This window comes from Myotis brandtii, unplaced genomic scaffold (genome assembly GCF_000412655.1).
Source record: "Myotis brandtii unplaced genomic scaffold, ASM41265v1 scaffold303, whole genome shotgun sequence".
NCBI classification, from domain to species: Eukaryota; Metazoa; Chordata; class Mammalia; order Chiroptera; family Vespertilionidae; genus Myotis; species Myotis brandtii.
Genome location: NW_005361573.1, coordinates 296,713 through 319,152, shown reverse-complemented (window position 1 = coordinate 319,152; position 22,440 = coordinate 296,713). Strand labels below are relative to the sequence as shown.

At 50.9% G+C, this 22,440-nt stretch overlaps 1 protein-coding gene across 5 annotated transcripts in view; it reads left to right on the top strand.

Moving 5' to 3' along the window:
- Nucleotides 1-22,440, top strand: part of ACACB (acetyl-CoA carboxylase beta) — a 92,897-nt gene that overhangs the window by 5,047 nt on the left and 65,410 nt on the right. For 2 of the 5 annotated variants that reach the window (XM_014542439.1, XM_005869674.2), the window contains exons 1-2: nt 66-487; nt 12,151-12,794. In XM_014542439.1, coding sequence (XP_014397925.1) covers nt 12,160-12,794 — 635 coding nt within the window. In that variant the 5' untranslated portion in view covers nt 66-487; nt 12,151-12,159. Of the gene's footprint in view, nt 1-65; nt 488-6,630; nt 6,718-12,150; nt 12,795-22,440 lie in introns of those variants that run through there. The other 3 variants (XM_005869676.2, XM_005869673.2, XM_005869675.2) reach the window with 2 other exon arrangements.

Sequence of the window (22,440 nt, the reverse complement as noted above, 5' to 3'; positions counted from 1 at the left end):
CCCCTCCCCCAGGAGAGAAGCCAGGTGATCTTTCGATAGCCATCCCCTGAGCCCATTCACCGGGCTTGATCCAGAAGCCACTTCTCAAATGTCCAACAGCCTGTGCATAGCCTGTCAGAGGAGGGCCAGCATGGCTTTGTATTGCTTACGACAGCTTGGACTTTAGATCCCCGGTGGCTTAGGCGCCTACGAATTTTGAAGTAAAGCAAGTTGCGGGCGGGATTGAGAGGTGGAAACCGCCAGCGCCAACGCTCTGCCGAGGGATCCTGTCCTGCTGCACCTGGGTTGTTATTGCTCTTCGGTGCCTTGAAGGTTAAGTGCACCCGGGATATTTTTAAACTGGCAAGGGCCGGTTAATCTAAAAGTGACATTTACGGTCACGGCAGGGAGCAGCGAGCCTCGGGCCCTCCGCAAACAACCCTGGAGAACGTGAGCCTGAGTACACAGTTGGGAGGACATGGGGAAAGAAAAGGCCAGGAGAGAAGGGGTAAGTGAGCGCACCCCTCCCTGGGGTCGGGGACTTCACGCCAGCGACCAAGTGGCCGGGGCAGTCAGTGCATAGGGACAGCGGCCCCTGCGCAGTGGTGCGCACGTGGGCTTTCCCGGGGCAGCAGTCCTGTTCTGTGTGTGGGAGGCTGATCCGAAGGGCTCTGAATGTAACCGATGAAGGAGAAGGGTCTTCCTTTGCGTCTATAAATGGTCATGTTGCTGGGAATCCGGTGCTTACTCGTTAGTTCCACGCGCCGGAATGCTTTAGGGTTTAGGTTTACCTACCAGTAGAAGGCTGTTCTGAGATTTATTCATTTATTTATTTTTTGTCCCCCCAAACTTCGGTCGTAAGGATAAGTATTCTGTTTCTCCAACTTGCTTGTGTGTGTTTTTTTTTTTAAAAAAACAGGCTCTTACAAGTAAAGCATTGATAGTGTTTCTGCATTGCTGGAAAGACATGGTTTTCTTTCATTTTTAAAAGTCGTAGTACAAAAAGTAAAAGATTGAAACAGTACAGAGGAAAACGGGGTGTCTCCTGGCACCGTCCTCCTCCTGAGGTTGCTGCTGTGTTAAAGCTTCTCAGACCTTGTTTCCCCAAAGGCCTCTGATTCTTTGCATTCATCTGGTACCTAACTATGTCTTTCACACTGATCATGATTATTTTAACATAAACGGGCTTCCCCATAGGTAGGGTGACCCAGCACCCAGACTTATCCAGGACTGAGGGGACTCCCCAGGAAGCGGGTCTTTCCATTTAAAAACTCTAAGGTCTAAATGTTGTTTGAGAAATGTTTTCCTTCTGCCGGGCCGGCATGGCTCAGTGGTTGAGTATTGACCTATGAACCAGGAGGTCACGGTTCAATTCCCGGTCAACGATTCTTTCTCATCATTGATGTTTCTATCTCTCTCTCTCTCCTTCGGCCTTCCTCTCTGAAATCAACAAAAATATTATGAAAAGGAAAGAAAGAAAAGTTTTCCTTCTAACAGTGTCTTGCGAGGCCTTTACAAGATGTGATGTCTTTACTGGCTTCTCCAAGTTTTAAGTGGAAAGACCCAGCCAATTCTCAGGCGAGGTAGTGTGAGGTGCAGACCTGCCCCATATTTGAAACGCTCAGGGGAAGGCGTTTTGTGTTTATGCAAAGGCGTTTTATTTGCTCCTGCCCAGGTAGACTCCCTCCCAGTTTGATCACTTTTAGGTCTGAGGTAGCAACGTCTTCCATTACACAAGGCACTCCATCTTTATGGCGAAATAAACATTGTCACCTGAGATGGAACTTTTCAGACAATCTTATATCCCTGTCGAAACGCCGGGGTTTCTTGTTCTCACGCTTCTTCTGAATTTTCACATGGGGATCCCGACCTTCAGAGGAGAGTGCACCTGTGCCTAGGGAACCCCGGAAGCACGGCCAGAAACCTCGCATCTTATCTGCAGGCTTCACGCGCATGTCAGATGCCATTCTAATAGAGCCCTGCGTGATACCAGGGAACTAACTCATCCCCGTGGCACAAAGGGCCCTGCCCCTTTGTCCCGGGGATCCAGAACTCCTTGTACTGGACAGGCCAGGCGGGTACAGCAGGAAACCTGAGGTCTCGAGTATTGAGAAGTTGGCACATGCCAGGCGTTTACACACTAGGATGGTCCTGAGGGGGTGGGGGGGTAGGTATTACTTACTCCACTCCCCAGACCAGGAAATCAAAGTGCTGAGAATTTCTGTGACAGGCCCAGGCCCATCAGGTGACAAACAGCAGAGTCTCCACCCACCCGGGTTAGCCTCATGCCAGAAGTGCTGCTCTGGACCTCTCTGGGCCCAGCGCACCCGAGCTCCCTCACCTGAGCTGGGCCCCAGACACAGCCACACTCCGGATACCCGGGTTTTGTGCCACTCTGATTGGACTCACTGAACCACCGTTCCCCCCCCCTCCTCTTTTCCAATCAGATTAAATCATGGTTAAGAGTGACATTAAAGGACAACCCCCAACATGCTCTTCTTTCTATTTGGAAATAAGTGGGTCATGAGCCCTAGCCGGTTTGGCTCAGTGGATAGAGCGTCGGCCCTCGGACTGAAGGGTCCGGGTTCGGTTCCAGTCAAGAGCACGTACCTCGGTTGCAGGCTCAATCCCTGGCCCCTGGTTGGGGCGCATGCGGGAGGCAACCAGTTGATGTGTTTCTCTTTCTGTGTCTCTCCCCCTCCCTTCCACTCTCTCTAAAAAGTCAATGGAAAAATACCCTCCGGTGAGGATTAACAAAAATAAAAATAAAAATAAATGGGTCACAGGCTCCAGGAGTCACCGGAATAATGTGTTGTTGGAAACGCCCCCTTAGCAGGCTTTCCCCGCTCTGTTCTAAGGCTGTGGTCTCCTATAGCAACTCTCCCAACAAAGGGAGGGGCCCTTGATGACCCGTGCAAGGCGGGGAAGGGGCTGGGGTACACGCAGTTTGGGAAACACGGGGCTGCCTGTGCTGATCCCTGCTCCATCTGCTCCCACCATTTCCTCCACCTTCCTGCCCGGCTCCTCCTGGCTGAACCACGCTCCCGCCCCCCGCAGAAGCCTCCTGCTTTGAGATCACTTCCCTGACCTCGCAGACCAAGGCTGGGCCCTGGTCCCGTGCACGGCACAGGCTTCTTTTTATTTTTTGTTGCTTTCAGAGAGGGAGAGAGAGACAGAAACATCCACGATGAGAGAGAATCATTGATTGGCCGCCTCCTACACGCCCCACACTGGGGATCGAGCTTGCAACCCGGGCATTACCCTGACCGGGAATCGAACCATGACCTCCTGGTTCATAGGTTGATGCTCAACCACTGAGCCACGCCAGCTGGGCAGGCTTCTCCTTTCTGACGGTTCTCCCCGCTGTGCCCTCACGTGCCTCTGTGATCTTACTCGGTGAGATTAAACCCACGCGGGCAGGGCCGCCGTCCGCTCCGTGTCTCCAGTAGCCGGCGCCACGCCTGGCAGGTGCTTGGGAATTACCAAGTGTTGAATGAGTGAATGGTTGAAGGCAGGTCCCGGCACAGAAGGAATAGAAGGGGAGGAGGATGGAATTCCATCTGCGAAGGGGGCGGGGGCCCTGGACCTGAGGCGTGTGGGACAGTCCACGTGGGCAGTTTCTGCAGGGATGACTCTCATGAGATGTTAGAGGAATAGGGGAGCCCGATTAGCCTTCGAGACAGACCCACTCATCTTACATTTCTCTAAAGCAGGGCTGGTCCGGAACCATTTGGGCCAGTTTTGCCTGGGCTGGCAAGTCAACCTCCATCAAAAGTTCAGTTTGGGGCCTGTCCTGGTTGCTCAAGAGCAGTGGTCACCAACCTTTCGGACCTCACGGACCATCAGTGGTCCGTGGACCGCCGGTTGGTGACCGCTGGCTTAGAGTGTTGTCCTGATACACCAAGGTTGTGGGTCGGGTCCCAGGTCAGGGCACGTATAAGAATCAAACAATGAATGCATACATAATAGAACAACAAATCGATGTTTCTCTCTCTCTCTCTCTCTCTCTCTCTCTCTCTCTCTCTCTCTCTCTCAAATCAGTTTTTAAAAAACATGCGATTTGGCTCTCCAGGCATTAATTGAGCACCTACAGTGTGCCAGGCCCTGCCCAAGCGCACCTTTCTAGGCCAACATTCCCGGAGAACCGTGGGCCTTGGTCATCTGAGCCTTTTCCCGAAATTCACAGACTTCTCTCCAATGTGTTTTCCTTCCCAAAGTTGTTGCCACATCGGTGGCCCCTGCAGCTGCACACCTGCTGGGCTCCAAGGGCAAGTGGATTTGGATTTGGCACAAAAGCTCAGGATTGTTTGCTTATGCAAATAGCATTTGCCGGGATTCTCTGGAGACCCAGATGCTCGGACATGTGCTAAGTTTGAGACCTGCTGCCTCTCCCTGGGTCTTATTTCTGGGTTTCTGATTCCACCCAGTTAAGAGGATAGCCAGTTAATCCATGGGATCAACAGCCCGCTCACGTCCACCTATTACAAATCCTGGCTCTGGAGTCAAGCAGAACGGGTTTGGCTTTCATGTCCCTCCGGGCTGTGTGACTTAGAGCAGGTCACTCCCCCTCTCTGGGCCTTGGGTTTTCTCATGCCTGATTTGTGAACTAGGACAGTAATAATAATGTGAAAGAGAGGAGACTAATACCTCCCTCGTAGGGCTGCTGTGAGGGGTCATCGAGATTCTGGATGCAAGATGCTCGCTCTGATGGAAGGCGTTGTTGTTGTTATTTATTCTTATGAGGCGCTTTCCTTAGTGTCTGTAGTGAGGGAGTCACAGAGAACAGAGTCTATTCTTAGAGGTGAGGGTTGCAATTCTGTTGCTCTCCCCGAGCGTTTGTCCTCTGGGGTAAGGAAGTGTGACCTTTGCACCAGCACCCTTGGTCACACTCGCAGGCAGGTGTCGGTGAGGTTCTTGGATGACACAAGGTACACCTCCCTCCATTGTCACCTGAAGGTTGTCGCATATGTTCTTCAGACACAAAAGTATTAAAACAAATGATTAACCCTCACAATAGAACCAGTTTGCTAATTGCTGCTCCCGGTTTAGTACCTTTGGTAGAGTCCCCATATTTAGCCAGTAGAATTTTTAACTTATCATCTAGCAAGATGCCAAGAGCAAATTCTGCTTGAGATGTCCTGCCCCCTTAGTGGCCTGGTGAACTCCTATTCAGCCTTCAAAGCCCCACAGCGGATGTCCCCTTTGCTCTCCCTCTCACCCATCTCCACCCCTGAAAGGAGTTCTCTCTGAACTGCCTTCCAGATGTGACTTTTCCTGATTCCGGTGTTCCAGTGGCTAGATGTTGATTTGAAAGGCATTTTTTTTATCTGGGCGGAACTCTCCTGTCTCCGCGCACCCTTTCCCAGGAGAAGAATCCCAAATCTAGAGAACCATGCCGGCCAGGCTGTAAGCCCATGTATAGAGGAGGCCCCCACAGAAGACACCGCACTCCTGATCGCCTGCCTCGCTCTCTCCTTTTGACGCACAAGAAGGGGAAGGTTGTGTTCAGCGACTAATGGCATCTTGGTTGATCCAGCGATCCTGTGAGGTGGGCGAGCTCATGGCAGTGGCTAAGATGAGCGGGACTCAGTGCCCTGCGTAGGTGATTGCATCAACCTCGACAGCCTCATCTTGCAGGCTGTGCCCTTATCTGACTTTGCAGATGAGTCACCTGAGGCTTGGAGAGGGTATTGAACTTGCCCCAGGCGCGCCCTGCGTGTGGGTGACAGAGCCTCCATGTGAACGCAGGTCAGTTTCCAAGGCCCTGACCCAGCTGCCCAAGGACAGTGGAATTTGCTGTGATTGGCGCCTCGGTATAGAAGGAGCCCCGGCCCGAGGCTGGGACCTTGGTGCTGGGTGTGGCTGTGTCCCTCATTTCATGTGTGACCTCTGGCCTCTGTTCACCTATAGAACAGGGACACCGGGCTGGCCAAGGGTTCCTCCTTTTAGGCTGTAGGTTGGAGAAGGCATCTTTTTGGGAAATACTGACCTGTGACACCCCTGGCCCCTTGGACCATCATACAGGTGAAGGTAGCAGCTGCCAGTCAACTTTGTTTGTTCCTATCACCTTAATTACCTGTGAACTCACAGGCCTTCCGCCATCACCTGCCAGCAGGAGGGTCCCTAACCACCCACTCTTCCTCCTGACGCTTTCGCTTCTCTTTCCGTCATGCCCAACTTGGCCAAACCCAGGGTCTGCTGAGACGCCCCCCCCGCTCCCCCTTCCCCACAGTCAGGTGCCTGACCGATGCCCACGGAGGAACAGAAGCTGCCTCAATCTGGTTTCCCTGTCTACACCGGGCGCTCGTGATCCTGGGAGTGTTTTACTTTAGCGACAGACACAGAGTTGGGCAAGGGGGTGATTGCATGAGCTGAGAAGTAGGCCTAAGTACAGGAATGTGGCAAGCCGGAGGGAGGTGGCCCTGTGGGCCGGCGAACCCCGAGAACGCAGACAGCCTCTTAAGTACCTGAGCCGGAGGCCAGGTGAGGGCTGAGCAGGGACCTTCGCAACTGGCTTCTATTGGCGGGTGACAAACAAGAACATGTGCGGCACAGCTGACTTGGGAGAAAGCTTACCCGTGCTGGGGCACCGGCCGGCCAAACTCCTCCCCCATGGCCTGATGCACGCCACCGGCCTCCCGCTGAAAGGTGACACTGCGCGGGCTGGGCTCCCTTAGTCAGAGCGGGCGCCTGTCAGACCCAGACGGGGTGCAGCTGGTGGCTGTGTCCACAGTCATGGTAAGTGGCAGGCAGCAAGCCCTCGGGAGGTCATCTTGGTGGGAGGAAAAGTCCGAGTGGGAGCTGGGAGTGCCGGCTGCCCACTGACACCCTCCCCTTCTCCCTCAAAGACCTTGTCAGGGATGGGTGTGGGTGGGGAGGGGAAATGGGGGGGAGCAGGAAACCTAGCTCATGACCCCCTCTCTCTCCAGCCCTGGGCTGGCTGCTGGCCAGCACTGCTTGGAGCCGCGCCGTGGCCTGCATTCGTGTGGCCAGGGCCATGATTGCTCTGGCACCCGGCAGCTGTTGCTTTGAGTTGGGTTTGCAAGAAATAAAAATAGCGTTGGCCGGTGCTGGGTCTTTGGGGCCGCTGGGTTATCTCAGCGAAGGGCCACAGCGCGGCATGGCGTGACCCACAGAGTTGCACGGGGAGCCTCTCTTGCCCATGGAATCAAACTGCAGGCACAGTGATCCTACATGACAGCGCTGGTCGCTGTGCGGTTCCTTCTTCTTTGTAACAGACAGGTGTCTGGTTTTATGATCGTATCCATGTGCTCATAGTAACACCCTCCACTTTATGGGATTAATTTAAATCCAGCTTGGGGGTGGGCCAGGGGGAAAGGTGTGGGTGCTGGGCTTGGATTTGAGTGAAGTCAAGGTGCTGAGCTTCCCTGTGCCTCAGTTTACCAGCAGTGAAATGGGACTAAAGTCGTGGCAGCAGCAATAACAATGCCCATCAAGTTGTTCTGAGGATTGGGAGCTTGAAGGCACTCTGTGTTCGTGGTGGTTTCAGTATGTGTAAGTGCTGTATATATGTGTATGTGTTATTGGAAGAGCAGTTGTGAGGCGGGAAAATGGGGCAAGAATTGGCATCCCCATTTTACAGATGAGGAAACTGAGACTCGGAGTTTCTTTGAGAGCTTTCTCAAACAGTTCCCCCATTTGGCCCCAGGTGCTTACTTGTGTGGTGGCCTTGGGGTCCTGTCATTAATCTACAAAGAAAATGGAGGGACCCTGGGGGTTTTTCGTGCAGGTAGCTCTCCCAAGGCAGGTTTTGGGGTGTTAGCTGTACTGGCCCCTATCAGAATAACAGCAGGTCTTCAAGGATTTGCAGAGTAAGAGAGGGTGCCAATGTAAGCTTGGCAGCTTCACCCCCACCCCTCCATCCCCACTGCGCATGTGTCTCTGCATCTTGCCCATCTGCCCATCCACTCACTCCCTCTTTTTGCACCCACCACCTATTCATTCACACACAGTGCCAGCAGGGATTTCCGGAGCAAGTTCCCGAAGAGCTTGCCTAATGCAAAACTTGCATAGTTTGATTGGTTTGCCAATGGGAATCCATGCAAAGAATGTATTTTCAAGCCCGGCTGGTGTGGCTCAGTGGTTGAGGGTTGGCCGATGAACCAGGAGGTCACAGTTCGATTCTCGGTTAGGACACATGCCCGGGTTGTAGGCTCCATCCCCAGTAGGGGGTGTGCAGGAGGCAGCTGATGGATGATTCTCTCTCATCACTGATGTTTCTATCTCTCCCTCTCCCTTCCTCGAGGTCACAGTTCGATTCTCGGTTAGGACACATGCCCGGGTTGTAGGCTCCATCCCCAGTAGGGGGTGTGCAGGAGGCAGCTGATGGATGATTCTCTCTCATCACTGATGTTTCTATCTCTCCCTCTCCCTTCCTCTCTGAAATCAATAAAAATATATTTTAAAAAAGAATGCATTCTCAGGATTCCTAAGTCCCAAGCGCTTGTAGCACATGTTTGCCTTCATGCTGCTCTGGTTTGCTCAGCATTTCAACTTCATGCACTATTTTCACTGTTTCTTCGAGCTCACAATTTCAGACATGCACATTTTAAATGTGCCTAAACTTGGCCACATTGGGATACGGTGTCCTGCTTGGCTCTCAACTTCAGAACCTCCACAGAGACACCCAGCTCGTTCCCGGGGCATTCCTGACACAGTCCCAGAAACGAGGCCCTAAAATCCAAATTCCAGCTCACCTCAGGCCATCCATTGGTGCTCAGTGTGTGTGCATGGATTTGTCATTCATTCGATACACACGTTTTGAGCAACAACTGGGCACCAAGCACCAAGCCGGGCACAAGGATCCAGAAATGAATGACAAACAGTTCATATCCCCAAGGGACTTCCGAAATTGGCCAGGGGAGACCAGTGACTGGCCATTTCCATACTGTGCATCAGAGTTACCAGGATGGAGGTCTGTACTCGCTGGTGAGCGTGGCAGTCCCAGGCCGGCTGAGCAAAGAGCCTGGTGGGGGTGGGCTGGGGAGTTGTGAAGGTGCTTGGCCAGTGTGGCCGGCAGAGGGCGTGAGAGGGGGAGTGGGCCTTCTACTCCCGCCCCCATGCCCTCCGGCCTAGGGAGGAAGTAGGTAGGACTGCAACCTGTTGGAGCTTCTGGGGAAGCCAGGATAGCTTTGGCAGCGTTTTGGGTGATGCCATCTGCCAATTGCTAATTTCAAAATTTGTCCTGAGGACAACTGTAAGCCTGCCATTTCAGGACTCTGACATTTCTTAAGCTTTCCTTGAGGACCTACTATGTGCAAGAAATGAGTAAGAAATAGACTCTGTTCCCAGAAGCTCCCACCTCACCTCAGGGCCCAGAAGCGGGAGGGAGGGAGTAGGTGGAAGAGTTTAGACCAGTGGTTCTCAACCTTCCTAATGCCGCGACCCCTTAATACAGTTCCTCATGTTGTGGTGACCCCCAACCATAAAATTATTTTCGTTGCTACTTCATAACTGTAATTTTGCTACTATTATGAATCGTAATGTAAATATCTGATATGCAGGATGGTCTTAGGCGACCCCTGTGAAAGGGTCGTTGGACCCCCAAAGGGGTCGCGACCCACAGGTTGAGAACCGCTGGTTTAGACCATTGATTCTCACCCGAGGGCAATTTTTTAAAAATGTATTTTTATTGATTTCAGAGAGGAAGAGAGAGAGGGAGGGGGAGAGAGAGAGAGAAGGAAACATCAATGATGAGAATCACTGATCAGCTGTCTCCTGCACGCCCCCTACTGGGGATTGAGGCGGAAACCCGGGCATGTGCCCTTGACTAAATCGAACCCGGGACCCTTCAGTCCTCAGGCTGATGCTCTATCCACTGAGCCAAACCAGCTAGGGCACCCGAGGGCAATTTTGTTCCCCAGGAGTAGTTGGCAACGTCCGGAGACATTTTTGGTTGTCGCAACTAAAGGGAGTGAGCTACTGTCCTCTAGTGGGTGGAGGCCAAGGATGTGCATCAACATCCTACAATGCACGGGACAGTCCCCTCCACAGAGAATTCTCCGGTCCCAACTGTCGGTCGTGCCAGGGTGAGGGCAAGGCTTGGGCCTCAGAAAGTTGGAAAGTTAATGCTATGAACTCGTGTGTACATGTATCTGTGTGTCCCTGTTCTCGGTTCTTTTGGAATATACCTAGTTGAATAGCGGAGGTGAGAGTGGTCACCCTTGTCTTAGTCCCGATCTTAGGGGGCAAGCATGGCAGTCTTTCACTATTGAGTAGATATTAATTTTTCATAGATGTGCGTTGTGACCTTGAAGTTCCTTTCTATTCCTAGTTTTCCGAGTGTTTTAATCAGGAGAGGCTGCTGGGTTTTCTTAAATGCTTTTCCGGGTCCATTGAGATGATCACGTGTTTTTTTCCCCCCTCTGTGCTACTTGTGTGGTTTGTTACGTTTTGTGGATGTTGAACCACCCTTGACTGACCCTTTCTTTTAAACAAAACCGTGATGGTCTTAAAAAGAAAAAGAATCCTTCTGGCCCCATGGATTACCTACAAAGTTTCCTTGACCACAACATTTTGGCAACTTCTGTTGGCCAACGTGGGCAAGAAGAGTGTGGGCCATGGAGTTCTGGGAAAACATGAGAACTTTTCCCTTAAGAACATTGTGTTGAAACTAAAAAAAGGAAAAAACCCCACACTCTTTTAGATACTTCATTGGTATGCTTAAACTTTGTGATCTGTTGTTGTTGTTTTTTAATCCTCACCTGAGGATATTTTTCCATTGATTTTTAGAGAGAGTGGAAGAGAGAGGGAAAGACAGAGAGAAACATCGATGTGAGAGAAACACATCAATTGGTTGCCTCCTGCACACGCCCTGACCAGGGCCCAGGCCAGGCAGTAGCCTGCAACCAAGGTACGTGCCCTTGACCGGAATTGAACCCGGGACCCTTTGGTCCGCAGGCCAACGCTCTAGCCACTGAGCCAAACCAGCGAGGGCTAGGGAAGTCTTTTTTTAGATAACAGCTTTATTGGAATGTAATTCACACATCAGAAAATTTACTCATGTAAAATTCAGTGTTTTTCAGTATATTCACAGAGTCGTGCAACCATCACTGTCATGAATTTTAGAACACTTTCATCACTCCAAACAGACACCTTTATCTCTCACCCGTATCCCACTATCCCTAGGCAACCACTACTCTTCTGTCTCTATGAATTTGCCTATTGCGGGCACATCATCTACATGGAATTATATGATATGAGGTGTTTCTTTTTCTTAGCACGTTTTCAAGATGCATGCATGTTTTATTGTGTATCAGCGTTTCATTCTTTTTTTAAAAAAATATTTTATTGATTTTTTTACAGAGAGGAAGGGAGAGAGATAGTTAGAAACATCGATCAGCTGCCTCCTGCACACTCCCCACTGGGGATGTGCCTGCAACCAAGGTACATGCCCTTGACCGGAATCGAACCTGGGACCCTTCAGTCCGCAGGCCGACGCTCTATCCACTGAGCCAAACCGGTTTTGGCCTTCATTCTTTTTTTATGGCTACATGATATTCCATTGTACGGATGGACCACATTTTGTTTATCCATTCATCAGTTAGTGGACATTCGGATTGTCCCAACTGTTTGGCTATTACGATGCCATCACAGAGTATTTTAGAGTACATGATCTCATTTAGTTCTCTCTCACATGCATGTTTATGATTCACGGCGAGCATGTGTTAGCATACCTGAATTAGAGGTGAGCAACCCAGAATCAGAGGGCTAAGGAGTACACTCAAGACCAAGCACGTGATGGAGCCGCAAGGAGGACCCTTCTCCACTCTGCCCCTGGCTTCTCTCCTCTGGCTCTCTTGGCTGAACACATAGATTCCCGACTGCCTCTCATCCCACGAGCTCCTGTAACAGAGAAATAACTCACTCTGGTTTCTCTGGTGGCTCAGTTGGTTGAGCGTCGTCCTGTGCACCGAAAGGTCACTGGTTCAATTCCCAGTCGGGGCACATGCCCAGGTTGCAGGTTCAATCCCTGGTCAGGTACATGCGGAAGGCAACGGATGGATGTTTCTCTCTCACATTGATGTTTTTCTCTCTTTCTTCTCCCGTCCTCTCTCTCTAAAATCAATAAAAAAATATTTTTAAAAAAATTAAAAAGAGAAATAACTCAAAGCCATAGATACTAAAGCATCTCTCCTTTTCTCCTTGCAGGTTTTCTGAATGACCCTGCTGCTTTTTCTATGTTGTCTGATTCTCTCCTGCCTGACCTTTTCCTGGTTAAAAATCTGGGGGAAAATGACGGACTCCAAGCCAGTCACCAAGAATAAATCGGAGGCAAGCTTCATCCCAAGCCAGGAGCCCTTTCCAGCGTCCAACAGCTCAGAGGAGCCACCGCAGAAAAATGGAGACAACAGCTCTTTGCCAAAGACTCCTAGCCAGGCGGAGCCGGCCTCCCCAAAAGGTCCCAAAGATGCCGATCGGCAAAGAACCTCCAGGCCACCCCGACACAGGAATCCCTCAAAAAGCCCCCTTCCCTCCCGGGATGCCTCCCCAGCCAATGGGACAAGGACCCAAGGCCTGGAGGCCCCAGACACCAATGGCCTGTCCTCGCCGGCCAGGCCCCAGGCCCGAGCCAGAACCCTCTCCAAAGAAGACCAGAAGCAGGCGCACATCAAGAGGCAGCTGATGACCAACTTCATCCTGGGCTCCTTTGACGACAACTCCTCTGACGAGGAGCCGGGTGCTGGCCCTGGCCGAGACTCTTCCCGCAAGGGCAGCAGGGCCAGCCTGGGGGCCCTGACCCTGGAGGCTCTTCGAGCTGCAGGCGACTCTGAGACCCTTGTCCCCGCTATGAGGTAAGGTGCCTTTTTTGTCCTCGTAACCAGGAGGGTGGCGCAGAGTTAGGGAGTGGTCTTCACACCCCTGCCCCCTGCTCCATCAAGCCATCCTTGGATGCCAGGGCTTCCAGGGGAGCTATGTGAAAAGCAGGAGATGTTACCCTTCTCTGCTTCCTTCCTCCCCTCCTTTCAAAATCGTCTCTTGAACACCTACTGTGTGAACAGGAAACTGGCTTTCTAGACAATCTCAGCCTAGTTGGGGAAGAGGACTCTGCATGTAACTAGTTATAATTTAAGCCAAATGAGCTTACGCCACAAGGGATGATGGGAGCCTGGAGGGCAGGACAGGTTCCCTGCCTCCTAAAGAGACACATTCCTTTATTTGTTCATTTGTCCATTCATTTATTCAGCAGGAGGCTACTAACCGAGAAGCGGGCCTCCCCCCAGGGATGCCTAAAAAGCAGAAACTCAGATCCCAAATACTGGAACCAACGTTGTCCGGTGGTGACTTTTTGGAGGGTTTTGTTTTGTTATCAAGCTTTGCCACCTCCGTTCCCAAATTACAAAAGGAACGCAGTCGATCCCGGTAGAAAACTTGGGAAGTATAGGAGAGCAGAGACAAGAGGAGGCGCCAACCAGAACCTCACAGGCCGGGGTGGGGGTTGGGGGGTGAGGGGTAGGCTCCCTTGCTGGCTGTTCTTTTAAGCAGCTCTGGTATTTGCTCTGCCAACATGAGAAAAACCTGGGCGAGGAGAGGGGTTCTTCCATAGGGACCCACGTTCCCAGCGAGCTTAACTTTAACCCTGGTTCCTGGAAGTAAGAGATTGAGAGAAAAGAAAATGCGAGTGTGTCCTATGAGGAAGATCTCCAGGGAGACTATTTTTTATTTTGATTTTTTGGTTAATCATCACCCGAGGATATTTTTTCCATTGATTTTTTTTTTTTAGAGAGAGTGGAAGGAAGGAGAAGAGACACAGAGAGAGAAACATCGATGTGAGAGAGACACATCGATTGGTTGCCTCCTGCACACGCCCTGACCTGAGCTGGGGATCGAGCCTGCCACCAAGGTACATGCCCTTGACCAGAATCGAACCCAGGCCCCTTCAGTCCGAGGGCCGACTCTAACCACTGAGTAAAACCGGCTGGGGCTAGCGGGGGACTATTCAGAGCTTCTGGAAGGGTTAAAGGAAGAGAAGGCTTTAGGGTCTGGTACAAAGAGTACCTGGTTCAACCCTGGCTCTGCCCCCCTGCCCCACTGTGTGACCTTGGGCTTGGCACTTAACCTGCATCTGCAAAATGTTGAAGGGATTAAAAGGGATGATGTTTATAAAGTATGCACAGCGTTTGGTACACAATAGGTGCTTAATAAGCAGGAGATTCCTCCCCAGCTCCTGTCCTGGGCTGGTGCTCTGCCCACTAGCACCCACTTTACCCACTACTCGAATTGACCCAGAGCTTCCCCACCCCGCTTCTACCTATAGATTATATAAATTACCCATTTATCTCTTCTAACAATGATACAAGGCTGGCGGTGGATCCCCATTTTACAGATGACAAAACTGAGGCCCAGAGAGGTGAAGTACCTTTCCCAAGATCCCACAGTGCATGCTGTCTAGTAATCTCAAACATTCTCTCCCCTCCAAACCCCGTTTTTTCCCCTCAGTGTGGCAATTTCAGCAGCAATTAGGGAAAGCAGTTTATTAAACCAAGTCACTGAAATTGATGAACTACAGAGATTAGGGTAGAAGTGAATGTCCAGTGTGTGTGTGTGGAGGGGGTGTGTGTGTGCTAAGTGATATCTAAGTAGGAGGGTTGGCAAGATACCTTAATTACTAGAGCTCCAGCAGGAAACAAGAAGGTCCATCCTAACTGGAAGATGGGAAATCTATATATATAAAAGGCTAATGTGCAAGTGTCCCCGAGGGAGTTCGACCGGGAGACCGGGAGTTCTATCGCTTGATATGATGTGCACTGACCACCAGGGGGCAGTGCGGAATGAAGTAAGGCCCCAGCCGGCAGCCAGCAGCCGGGGAAGAGAGACTCCGGCCAGCAGCCAGAAGGAAGTCCCTGGCCAGCAGCCAGAAGGCCCCCATTGGCCCTGATCGCTGGCCAGGCCTAGGGACCCTACCCATGCACGAATTTTGTGCACTGGGCCTCTAGTGTACAAATAAACAAACACGCCTATAAGATAGTTTCCAAGTGTGTCCAATGCCAAGAATGAAACAGGGTACAGGAGAGGGGGTTATTAAGAGGCAGTATTTTAGAAAGGTGTGTGCAGGTCAGGGAAGAGCTCTTAGAAAAAGCAACTTTCAAACTAGACCTGAGCAGGCCCACAGGACTTTCTAGAATGGGACGTTCTAGAACTGTGCTGCCCGATACGCTGCTTATGGAGGGCTGCTGCTGGAGTCTTCTCTTACACAGGGTGGTGGCGGCGGTGTCTTTCCCCGGGCCCCCAGGTCAAATGCTCCGCCCACTTTCAGATGCGGGTCATTGAGTTCGGAGGTGCAGGCTGGCACCCTGCCTGCTACCAGCTGGAGCATCAGTGGAAGTGGTGACAGAGTCCCTGTTAATTCCAGGAAGTTCCCTTCATTAGTGTTATGTGTTTTTTTTTCCTGATCCGTTGCTCAATCATCTGCACCCTCAGGCAAAGCTCTGAACCTTGTGGGCCCAGTTTCTGCAAAATGGAAGCAGAGAATAGGGGCTCTCACTCCTTCCCCGTTTCTCAGACAGAAGGCAAAGGCCTGGAGAGTTTATTCCAGGGCCTGGGGATCTTCCCTGCCCCCTGCAGTTTTCTTGGGCGCCACCGAAGGTCACCTTGTGACCCACCTGGCTCTCCTCTCTTCCTGCCAGGCCAACTACTGGGAGACTGGCAAGGCCATGGACGGAAAATGCATGTGCTTAATGCGTGGGGGGATGCTCCTTTCCTTTTCTTTTTAATCTTCACCTGAGGATATGCTCATTGATTTTATTTTATTAAAATTTTTTTGTGTGTTTGTTAATCCTCACGCGAGGATATTTTTTCCATTGAGGGTAAGAGAGTGGAAGGGAGAGACAGAGAGAAACATCGATGTGAGAAACAGAGAAACATCGATGTGAGAGAGAACATCAATGGGTTGCCTTCTGTTTGTGCCCCAACCGGGGATCGAACCTGCAACCTAGGTATGTGCCCTAACTGGGAATCGAACCCGCCACCTTTCGGTGCATGGGAAGATGCTCCATCTAACTGAGCCACGAGAAACATCGATGTGAGAGAGAACATCAATGGGTTGCCTTCTGTTTGTGCCCCAACCGGGGATCGAACCTGCAACCTAGGTATGTGCCCTAACTGGGAATCGAACCCGCCACCTTTCGGTGCATGGGAAGATGCTCCAACTAACTGAGCCACCGGGCCAGGGCTGGAGGGCCGCTCTTTTTGAAGCGGTTTGCAAAGGGGCCTTCTTCCTGCTGTGCCCTCCGCATCCCAGAATACCCTTGCCGCTTCCATCAGGGCCTTTGTATTTGCTGTGCCCTCTGAGCTGAAATGCTTCCTTTTCTTCTTCACGCCCTAGACTCCCCTCTCCACCCTCCAGGGCCTGCTCCATGGCCCTGACCTGTGCAGTCCCACAGCGCCCCGTGCACTTGGCTGAGTGCTCTGCTTGCTCTGCTCTCACATCTCGAGATTCTTAATAACTTTTGAACAAGGGGCCCTACATCTGGCCGTGGGCCTTGTCAATTCTGTAGCCGGTCCTGCCTCCACCTCAGGCTTTGGCCCATCAGAGTCTCTGCCTCCCAGGGTCTTCCCTGTCCCCCTCCCACTTTTAAAGTTTCCCCCTTCTGCCCAGCCAGTTTGGCTCAGTGGATAGAGCATCGGCCTGCGGACTGAAGGGTTCCAGGTTCAATTCTGGCCAAAGGCACATGCCTGGGTTGCGGGCTCGATCCCCAGTAGGGGGAGTGCAGGCGGCAGCCGATCAATGATTCTCTCTCATCACTGATGCTTCTATCTCTCCCCTTCCCTTCTTCTCTGAAACCAATAAGAAATATATTAAAAAAATAAAATAAAGTCCCCTCCCTCGTGCCTCGTTTCTTTTTTTTTTTTTCATAATTCTTTATTGTTGAAATTTTTATGTATGTCCTGATTTTCCCCCCATTGACTCCCTCTAGCCCGCCTCCTCCCCAGGCCCTCACCACCCCATTGTCTGTGGCCATGGGCCATGCATATATGCATAAAAGGTCCTTGGTTGATTAGCTCCCACCCACTCACCCTCCTCCGCTTTCCCTCCAAGATTCCCCACTGTGTTCCATGCTTCCCTGTCTCTGAATCCACTCCGTTCATCAGTTTATTTTGTTACTTAGATTCCACATATGAGTGAGATCATGTGATACTTGTCTTTCTCTGACTGGCTTGTTTCCCTTAGCATGATACTCTCTAGGTCCCTCCATGTTGTCTCAAAGGGTAAGAGATTCTTCTTTTTCACTGCTCGTGCCCCATTTCTTGACCCATCATTCTGATGTGTTGTCCTCACAAGCCGTCATCACTCTTTGAGATCTTCTTCAATGTCCTTATTTGTTTCCTGAGTTGTGACCTGCCTCCTGCAGGCTCCATGAAACCAGGGACCTCTGCTTTTCCCCACTCCCGAGCCTAGTGCCAGCTCGCCGTAGACTTTGGATAAATATTTGCCAAATGCATGAATGAAACGGGCAACCCCATCTTGTCAAAGACAGAATGCTGTGTTCCTCGGCGTGCAGAACACCTGATGAATGAGACGGAAGAATGGGTGGATGCATGAATGAATAAATGAATAGACACTTCCGTGTTGCTCTTGAGCAGAAGTAGAATGTATGCATACAATTCTTTTTGTAGAAATCTTGTGACTTTGTAGACTAGTTCTGGGGTTAAACTCCAAGTTTGAACTTTTCTCCTGCTTTTAAATGTGGTTAGGTATTCTCCCCCATCCCTTCCATTTTCCACCCAGTGACTTTGTGCTATCTGTTCAGATCCAGCCCCCACCCCAACCCAGTCTCTTCCCTCTGGGGTTCATCGCGGGCCAGGACTTGGGACTTGGCCTTTCCTTGCACTTGGAAACAGTCCCCGAAGGTTGGAATTCCCATGTAACCCTCAGAAATAGAGGTGATGAGAACATGCATGATGTGGCAGAATAGACGTTCACGTACCATGAAACGAAGGTGGGCCCGTTCTGTTGAATAAGCAGCAGTGTGGTCAGGGCACAGTGGGCTTGGGGTGAGCTACCAGGTTCCAAGCTGCCTCTTGCTAGCTTGTTATCCTCAGTGCTGCCCTGTGGGGGGCGCATGTGCAGACTGAGTGGGATGGACGGGTTCGGGATTGCACAACTCAGTCCTGAGAGTCAAAGTTACGAAACTCAAGTTCATGAGTTGGCGTTGAACTCCTTTACCAGCAAACCTGCCTGGGATAGTTGTGGTTAGTTATAGTCTTTATCCCATTTTGTGTGAATATTCATGTCTTCTGCTGCCAAAATATTAACGTGAAAATGTGAAGCGTTAAGTGTTACCTTCCTGAAAAAAAAAATCCCCCAGTTCCAAAGCCCATGAGGCCCCGTGGGTTTCGGAAAAAGGACTGTGGATACGTGTATGTCACGAGCCTAGAACATCCCTGGCACATAATGAGCACAAAAAACGCTTGTGCTTAACAAACATGTGCGTGTGGCGGGAAGGAGTGTCACCGAATAATTAATCATCGCTGTCTCTGTGTGGTATGATTATCCGTAACTTAAATTTTCTTCTGTGTTTTCTAACTTTCTGCTGTAAATATTGTTACAACAAGTTTTAACAATGTTTAATAATAAAACATAACAGATATTGGAGGGGCCTGACAGGCATGGCTCAATGGTCGAGCTTTGACCTATGAACCAGTAGGGGGCGTGCAGAAGGCAGCCGATCGATCAATAATTCTCTCTCATCATTGATGTTTCTGTCTCTCTCTCCCTCTCCCTTCCTCTCTGAAATCAATAAAGATTTTTTAAAAGGATATTGGAGGGGAGCCAACCAGTCATCTCACTTCCTAGATAAGAAGCTGAGGGCTGGAGAGGTTCGGGTGTCTGTCCGAGGTCTCCCAGCAAGATCAGCTTAGGCCCAGGGCACCGCTTGAACCCAGACCCTCAGCAGAGCAGATTAGAAAGTGGTCTGAAAACTCCCGCTTTGATGTTGCCACCTCACCTGGGCTCCAGCAAAGGCACCTCCTCCCTCCTTCTAACTTGTTCTTTCCCTTAATGGAAGAGGCAGGAGACGGGACAACTGATCAAGCAACCATTCCGCTGTGTGACCTTGGGGACACCCCCTACCCTCTCTGGGCCAGACTGGGTGCTCCGAGGTCCTCTGTGGCTCTAACAGTCTTGGCTTTTGTTTCTTTGTGTGTGGAGGTAGGGGCTGGGAGATGGGGAAAAGAGAGCAGCTGAAAAATTGGGAAAGGCACGTTAATTTATAACCATTTTCTCCTTTGCTAATTACCGCAGAGGGTCTGTGTTCCAGGCAAGTTCAGGACAAGCTAAGAGATGAAATGGTCAAGGGCAGTAGCTAAGGTTTGTCCCCTCCATTCATTGGCTTGGGAGCTCTTTTTGCAGCCCTGCAGGTGGGTGCCAGGCACTGCGATTGGCACTGTGGACGCATAGACGGTGAGACCTGGCCCCTGCCCTCAGGGAGGACAGGCTAAGGAAGGGCTGAGCGGCCAGGAGCCCAGGACATTGCCCTTGATAGGTGGAGAGAGTGGTGGAGGTGTGAGGAGCACTCACGCTGGAGGCCAGCTGACTGAGGACTGGCCTGCTGACTCCTCCATCGGCAGTCATGTGACCTGGGGTTGAGCTGTCAGCTTGCTGTGCCTCAGCGCCCTCTCAAATGAGGCCACAGTGGCCCCTACCTCCCAGGGCCAGAGTCAGGCTTTAGTGGACTTACTGTGAGCACGGCCCTTAAAGCAGGGCCCGCGGAGCAGTCACTGTCATTAAGTGCAAAGCACAGTGTCATAGTAAGGGCCCAGGACCCGCAGGCAGACAGATCTGGGTTCACATCTCAGAGCAGCCCCATGACCTCTCTGAGCTGCAATTCCCTTCTCTGTCACAGCAGGGTGAGACTAGGTCTCCCTTGGAGGAGTGTTGAGATCACACGGGAGGAAGTGCCGGGCGAGGATGGCCGCAGGCTGCCTCGGTTGCCATCCGTTGAATGGGCATCTTCCAAAGTTCTTACCTGTGGTCATGGCCATTCCAACGCCCCGCCAGGACTGTGATTTTGAGGTAGGGCAACCTGTGTCCACGGAGGAGGAAGAGGGATTGAAAGGGCAGGTGAAGTGTCCCTGAGACAGGCTAACACACCAACGAGCCCGCAGGTGCCAGGGGTTCGCTCCGCCTTTTCCCAGAATGCTCACTTCCACGTGGGAGTTTGAGAGATTTGCAAAGCGCACCTCGGACCCTGGGAAGGCGAGTGGAGTGAGGGCCTATGGGGTCTGGACATGAAGGAAGGAGCCCGGCCAGGGAGTGAAGGTGCAGCAGAAAGGAAAGGAGCCCCTGGGACTTGCATCGCCCGCATCCGGGGGGTGGGCTCACAGTGGGCACCTGCCCAGGCCTCTCCTCTTCATGGTCACCATCCATACCTTTCTCATCAGTTCTGACTAGTGAGCAACTCATGAAACTTTAAACTCTCTCTACATATTTGTATCTCTAAATGGAATGCAATGGATCTTTCTATGATATCTTAATTTATTTATTCATGTATTCATTTAGGGAGGGACGGATTGACACCCCCCCCCCTCCACTTTCAAGACTCTTTAGCACCTAAGATATTCTCTGGGAGCCCGGGATCAAGGGGATCCCTGTCTTTTCATTGTTCTATTTGTGGAATGAATGTTGAGGTCCGGGGGAGGCTGGCTATTCTGTCAATACAGGGTACAGAGTACCAAACATTTTATTTTTTCCCCTTTCCCTTAAGCATAAAGCATCCTGTTTTAGAAAAAAATCTTTGACTTCTGCTCTATACTTTTCTGTAATATTTCCCCCATCATATATTAAAAGGGATTGTTTTTAATTTTTTCACAAAAGTGCATATTATGCCAATGATTTTCCGGAAGAGGAGGTGGAGAGAATGGGTTTGCTCAGGGTCCCACAGCCAGCAGGAACAGGCCTGAGGGCAGTCATTGAGTGCCTTTCCACCTGCTGCTAGTCAGTTGCATGTGCATTTTCTGTGTGTGTGTGTGTGTGTGTGTGTGTGTGTGTGTGTGCTGTCACCAATCTGGGCTTTTTGCAAAATCAACAACTTAAATTTAGCCTCTGATAAGTCCGAGAGAAGGGCATACAGGCACGAGATTGCAAGCACAGCCAAGTTTGAACCGTTTCATTGAAAGTCACAAGTACTAATGTCTGTATCATGGTGGTGTGTATAGGGATATCAGTTATTCTTTCCTTCTCATCTTTTATTCGCTAGTAATGCAGCAGAGAAATACCCAAGTCGTCATCGCTCTGATGACAGGCAAAGCCCAGCCATCTAAATGGAACCCCTCTTTGAGAGCCCTGGGCAAAGCCAGGTGTGTGAGGGCATGTGAGCAGAGAAGTTAGGATATCACACAGTGTTCAGCGAGTGTTGGGTTTTGTCCGTAGAGAATAAAAATCGAAAGCAATGGAAGTAACCTGGTGAGAGTTCTAGCCGGCGTCATCTTAACTGACTTTGGGTCGGGTAGGGTGTTTTGAAATACCTTCATTTCCTGATTTTAATTGTTTTCATAATTTTGAGGTGGTTGCATTTAAATTTGGGTCGTTGGGGGTGGGGGGCGAATACTTCTAGGTTTTGGTTTGAAACTTAAAAAAAATCAACTTAAGGTCTGTTTGTTTTTTTGGAGGGATTGAAGGCAAGGCCACAAAGAAACTCTAAAGAACTGAGAATTTAGTTCACCTGTGTTATTTATTTTTTTAACCTATTGGGTTTTTAAAATTATTTTATTGATTGATTTTAGAGAGAGGACCTTATTTGGGGTCTCAGGTTGTCTGGGGTCTTCCGGGTCTAGGAGGCCCTCACTTTATTTTCAATATATTTTTATTATTGATTTCAGAGAGGAAGGGGGAGGGAACATCAATGATGAGAGAGAATCATTGATTGGCTGCTTCCTGCACGCCTCACACTGGGGATTGAGCCCACAACCCGGGCATGTGCCCTGACCGGGAATCGAACCCTGACCTCCTGGTGCATAGGTCGATGCTCAACCACTGAGCCATGCCAACCCGGCAGGAGGCCCTCACTTCAGAAGGGGACCCAGGTGGTTCAAAGTATGTGCTTACAAAGCCCACTTCGGAGAGGCGGGGCACGGAGCCAACAAGTCCGTGGAAGTAGAGGTGGAAGAATAAGCAAAAACAGGAACTTGGAAGCCAAAAGTTGACTTGACTACAAGGGTTTTTCCTTGTAGTGACAGCTGACTCACATGTCAGATAACCCACATTTTCCACCACTTCCCTGCTGTATGTGTCTTCAAGCTAAGCACACTGTGAGTTTTTGCAGCTGTCGGTCTGGAGGGGGAGGCCGTCCTAGGACTCTTCCTTCTACTGCGGTCAGGGGAGCTGGGGAGGCAATTAGCCAAGACGTCTTTTCTCTCCCGCAGCTGTCGCCCCAGCCCAAGGTCAGCTGTGGCTCCAGGATTGGAGGTTCCGGGGGCGGGGCCTTCCCGGGGGGGGGGCCC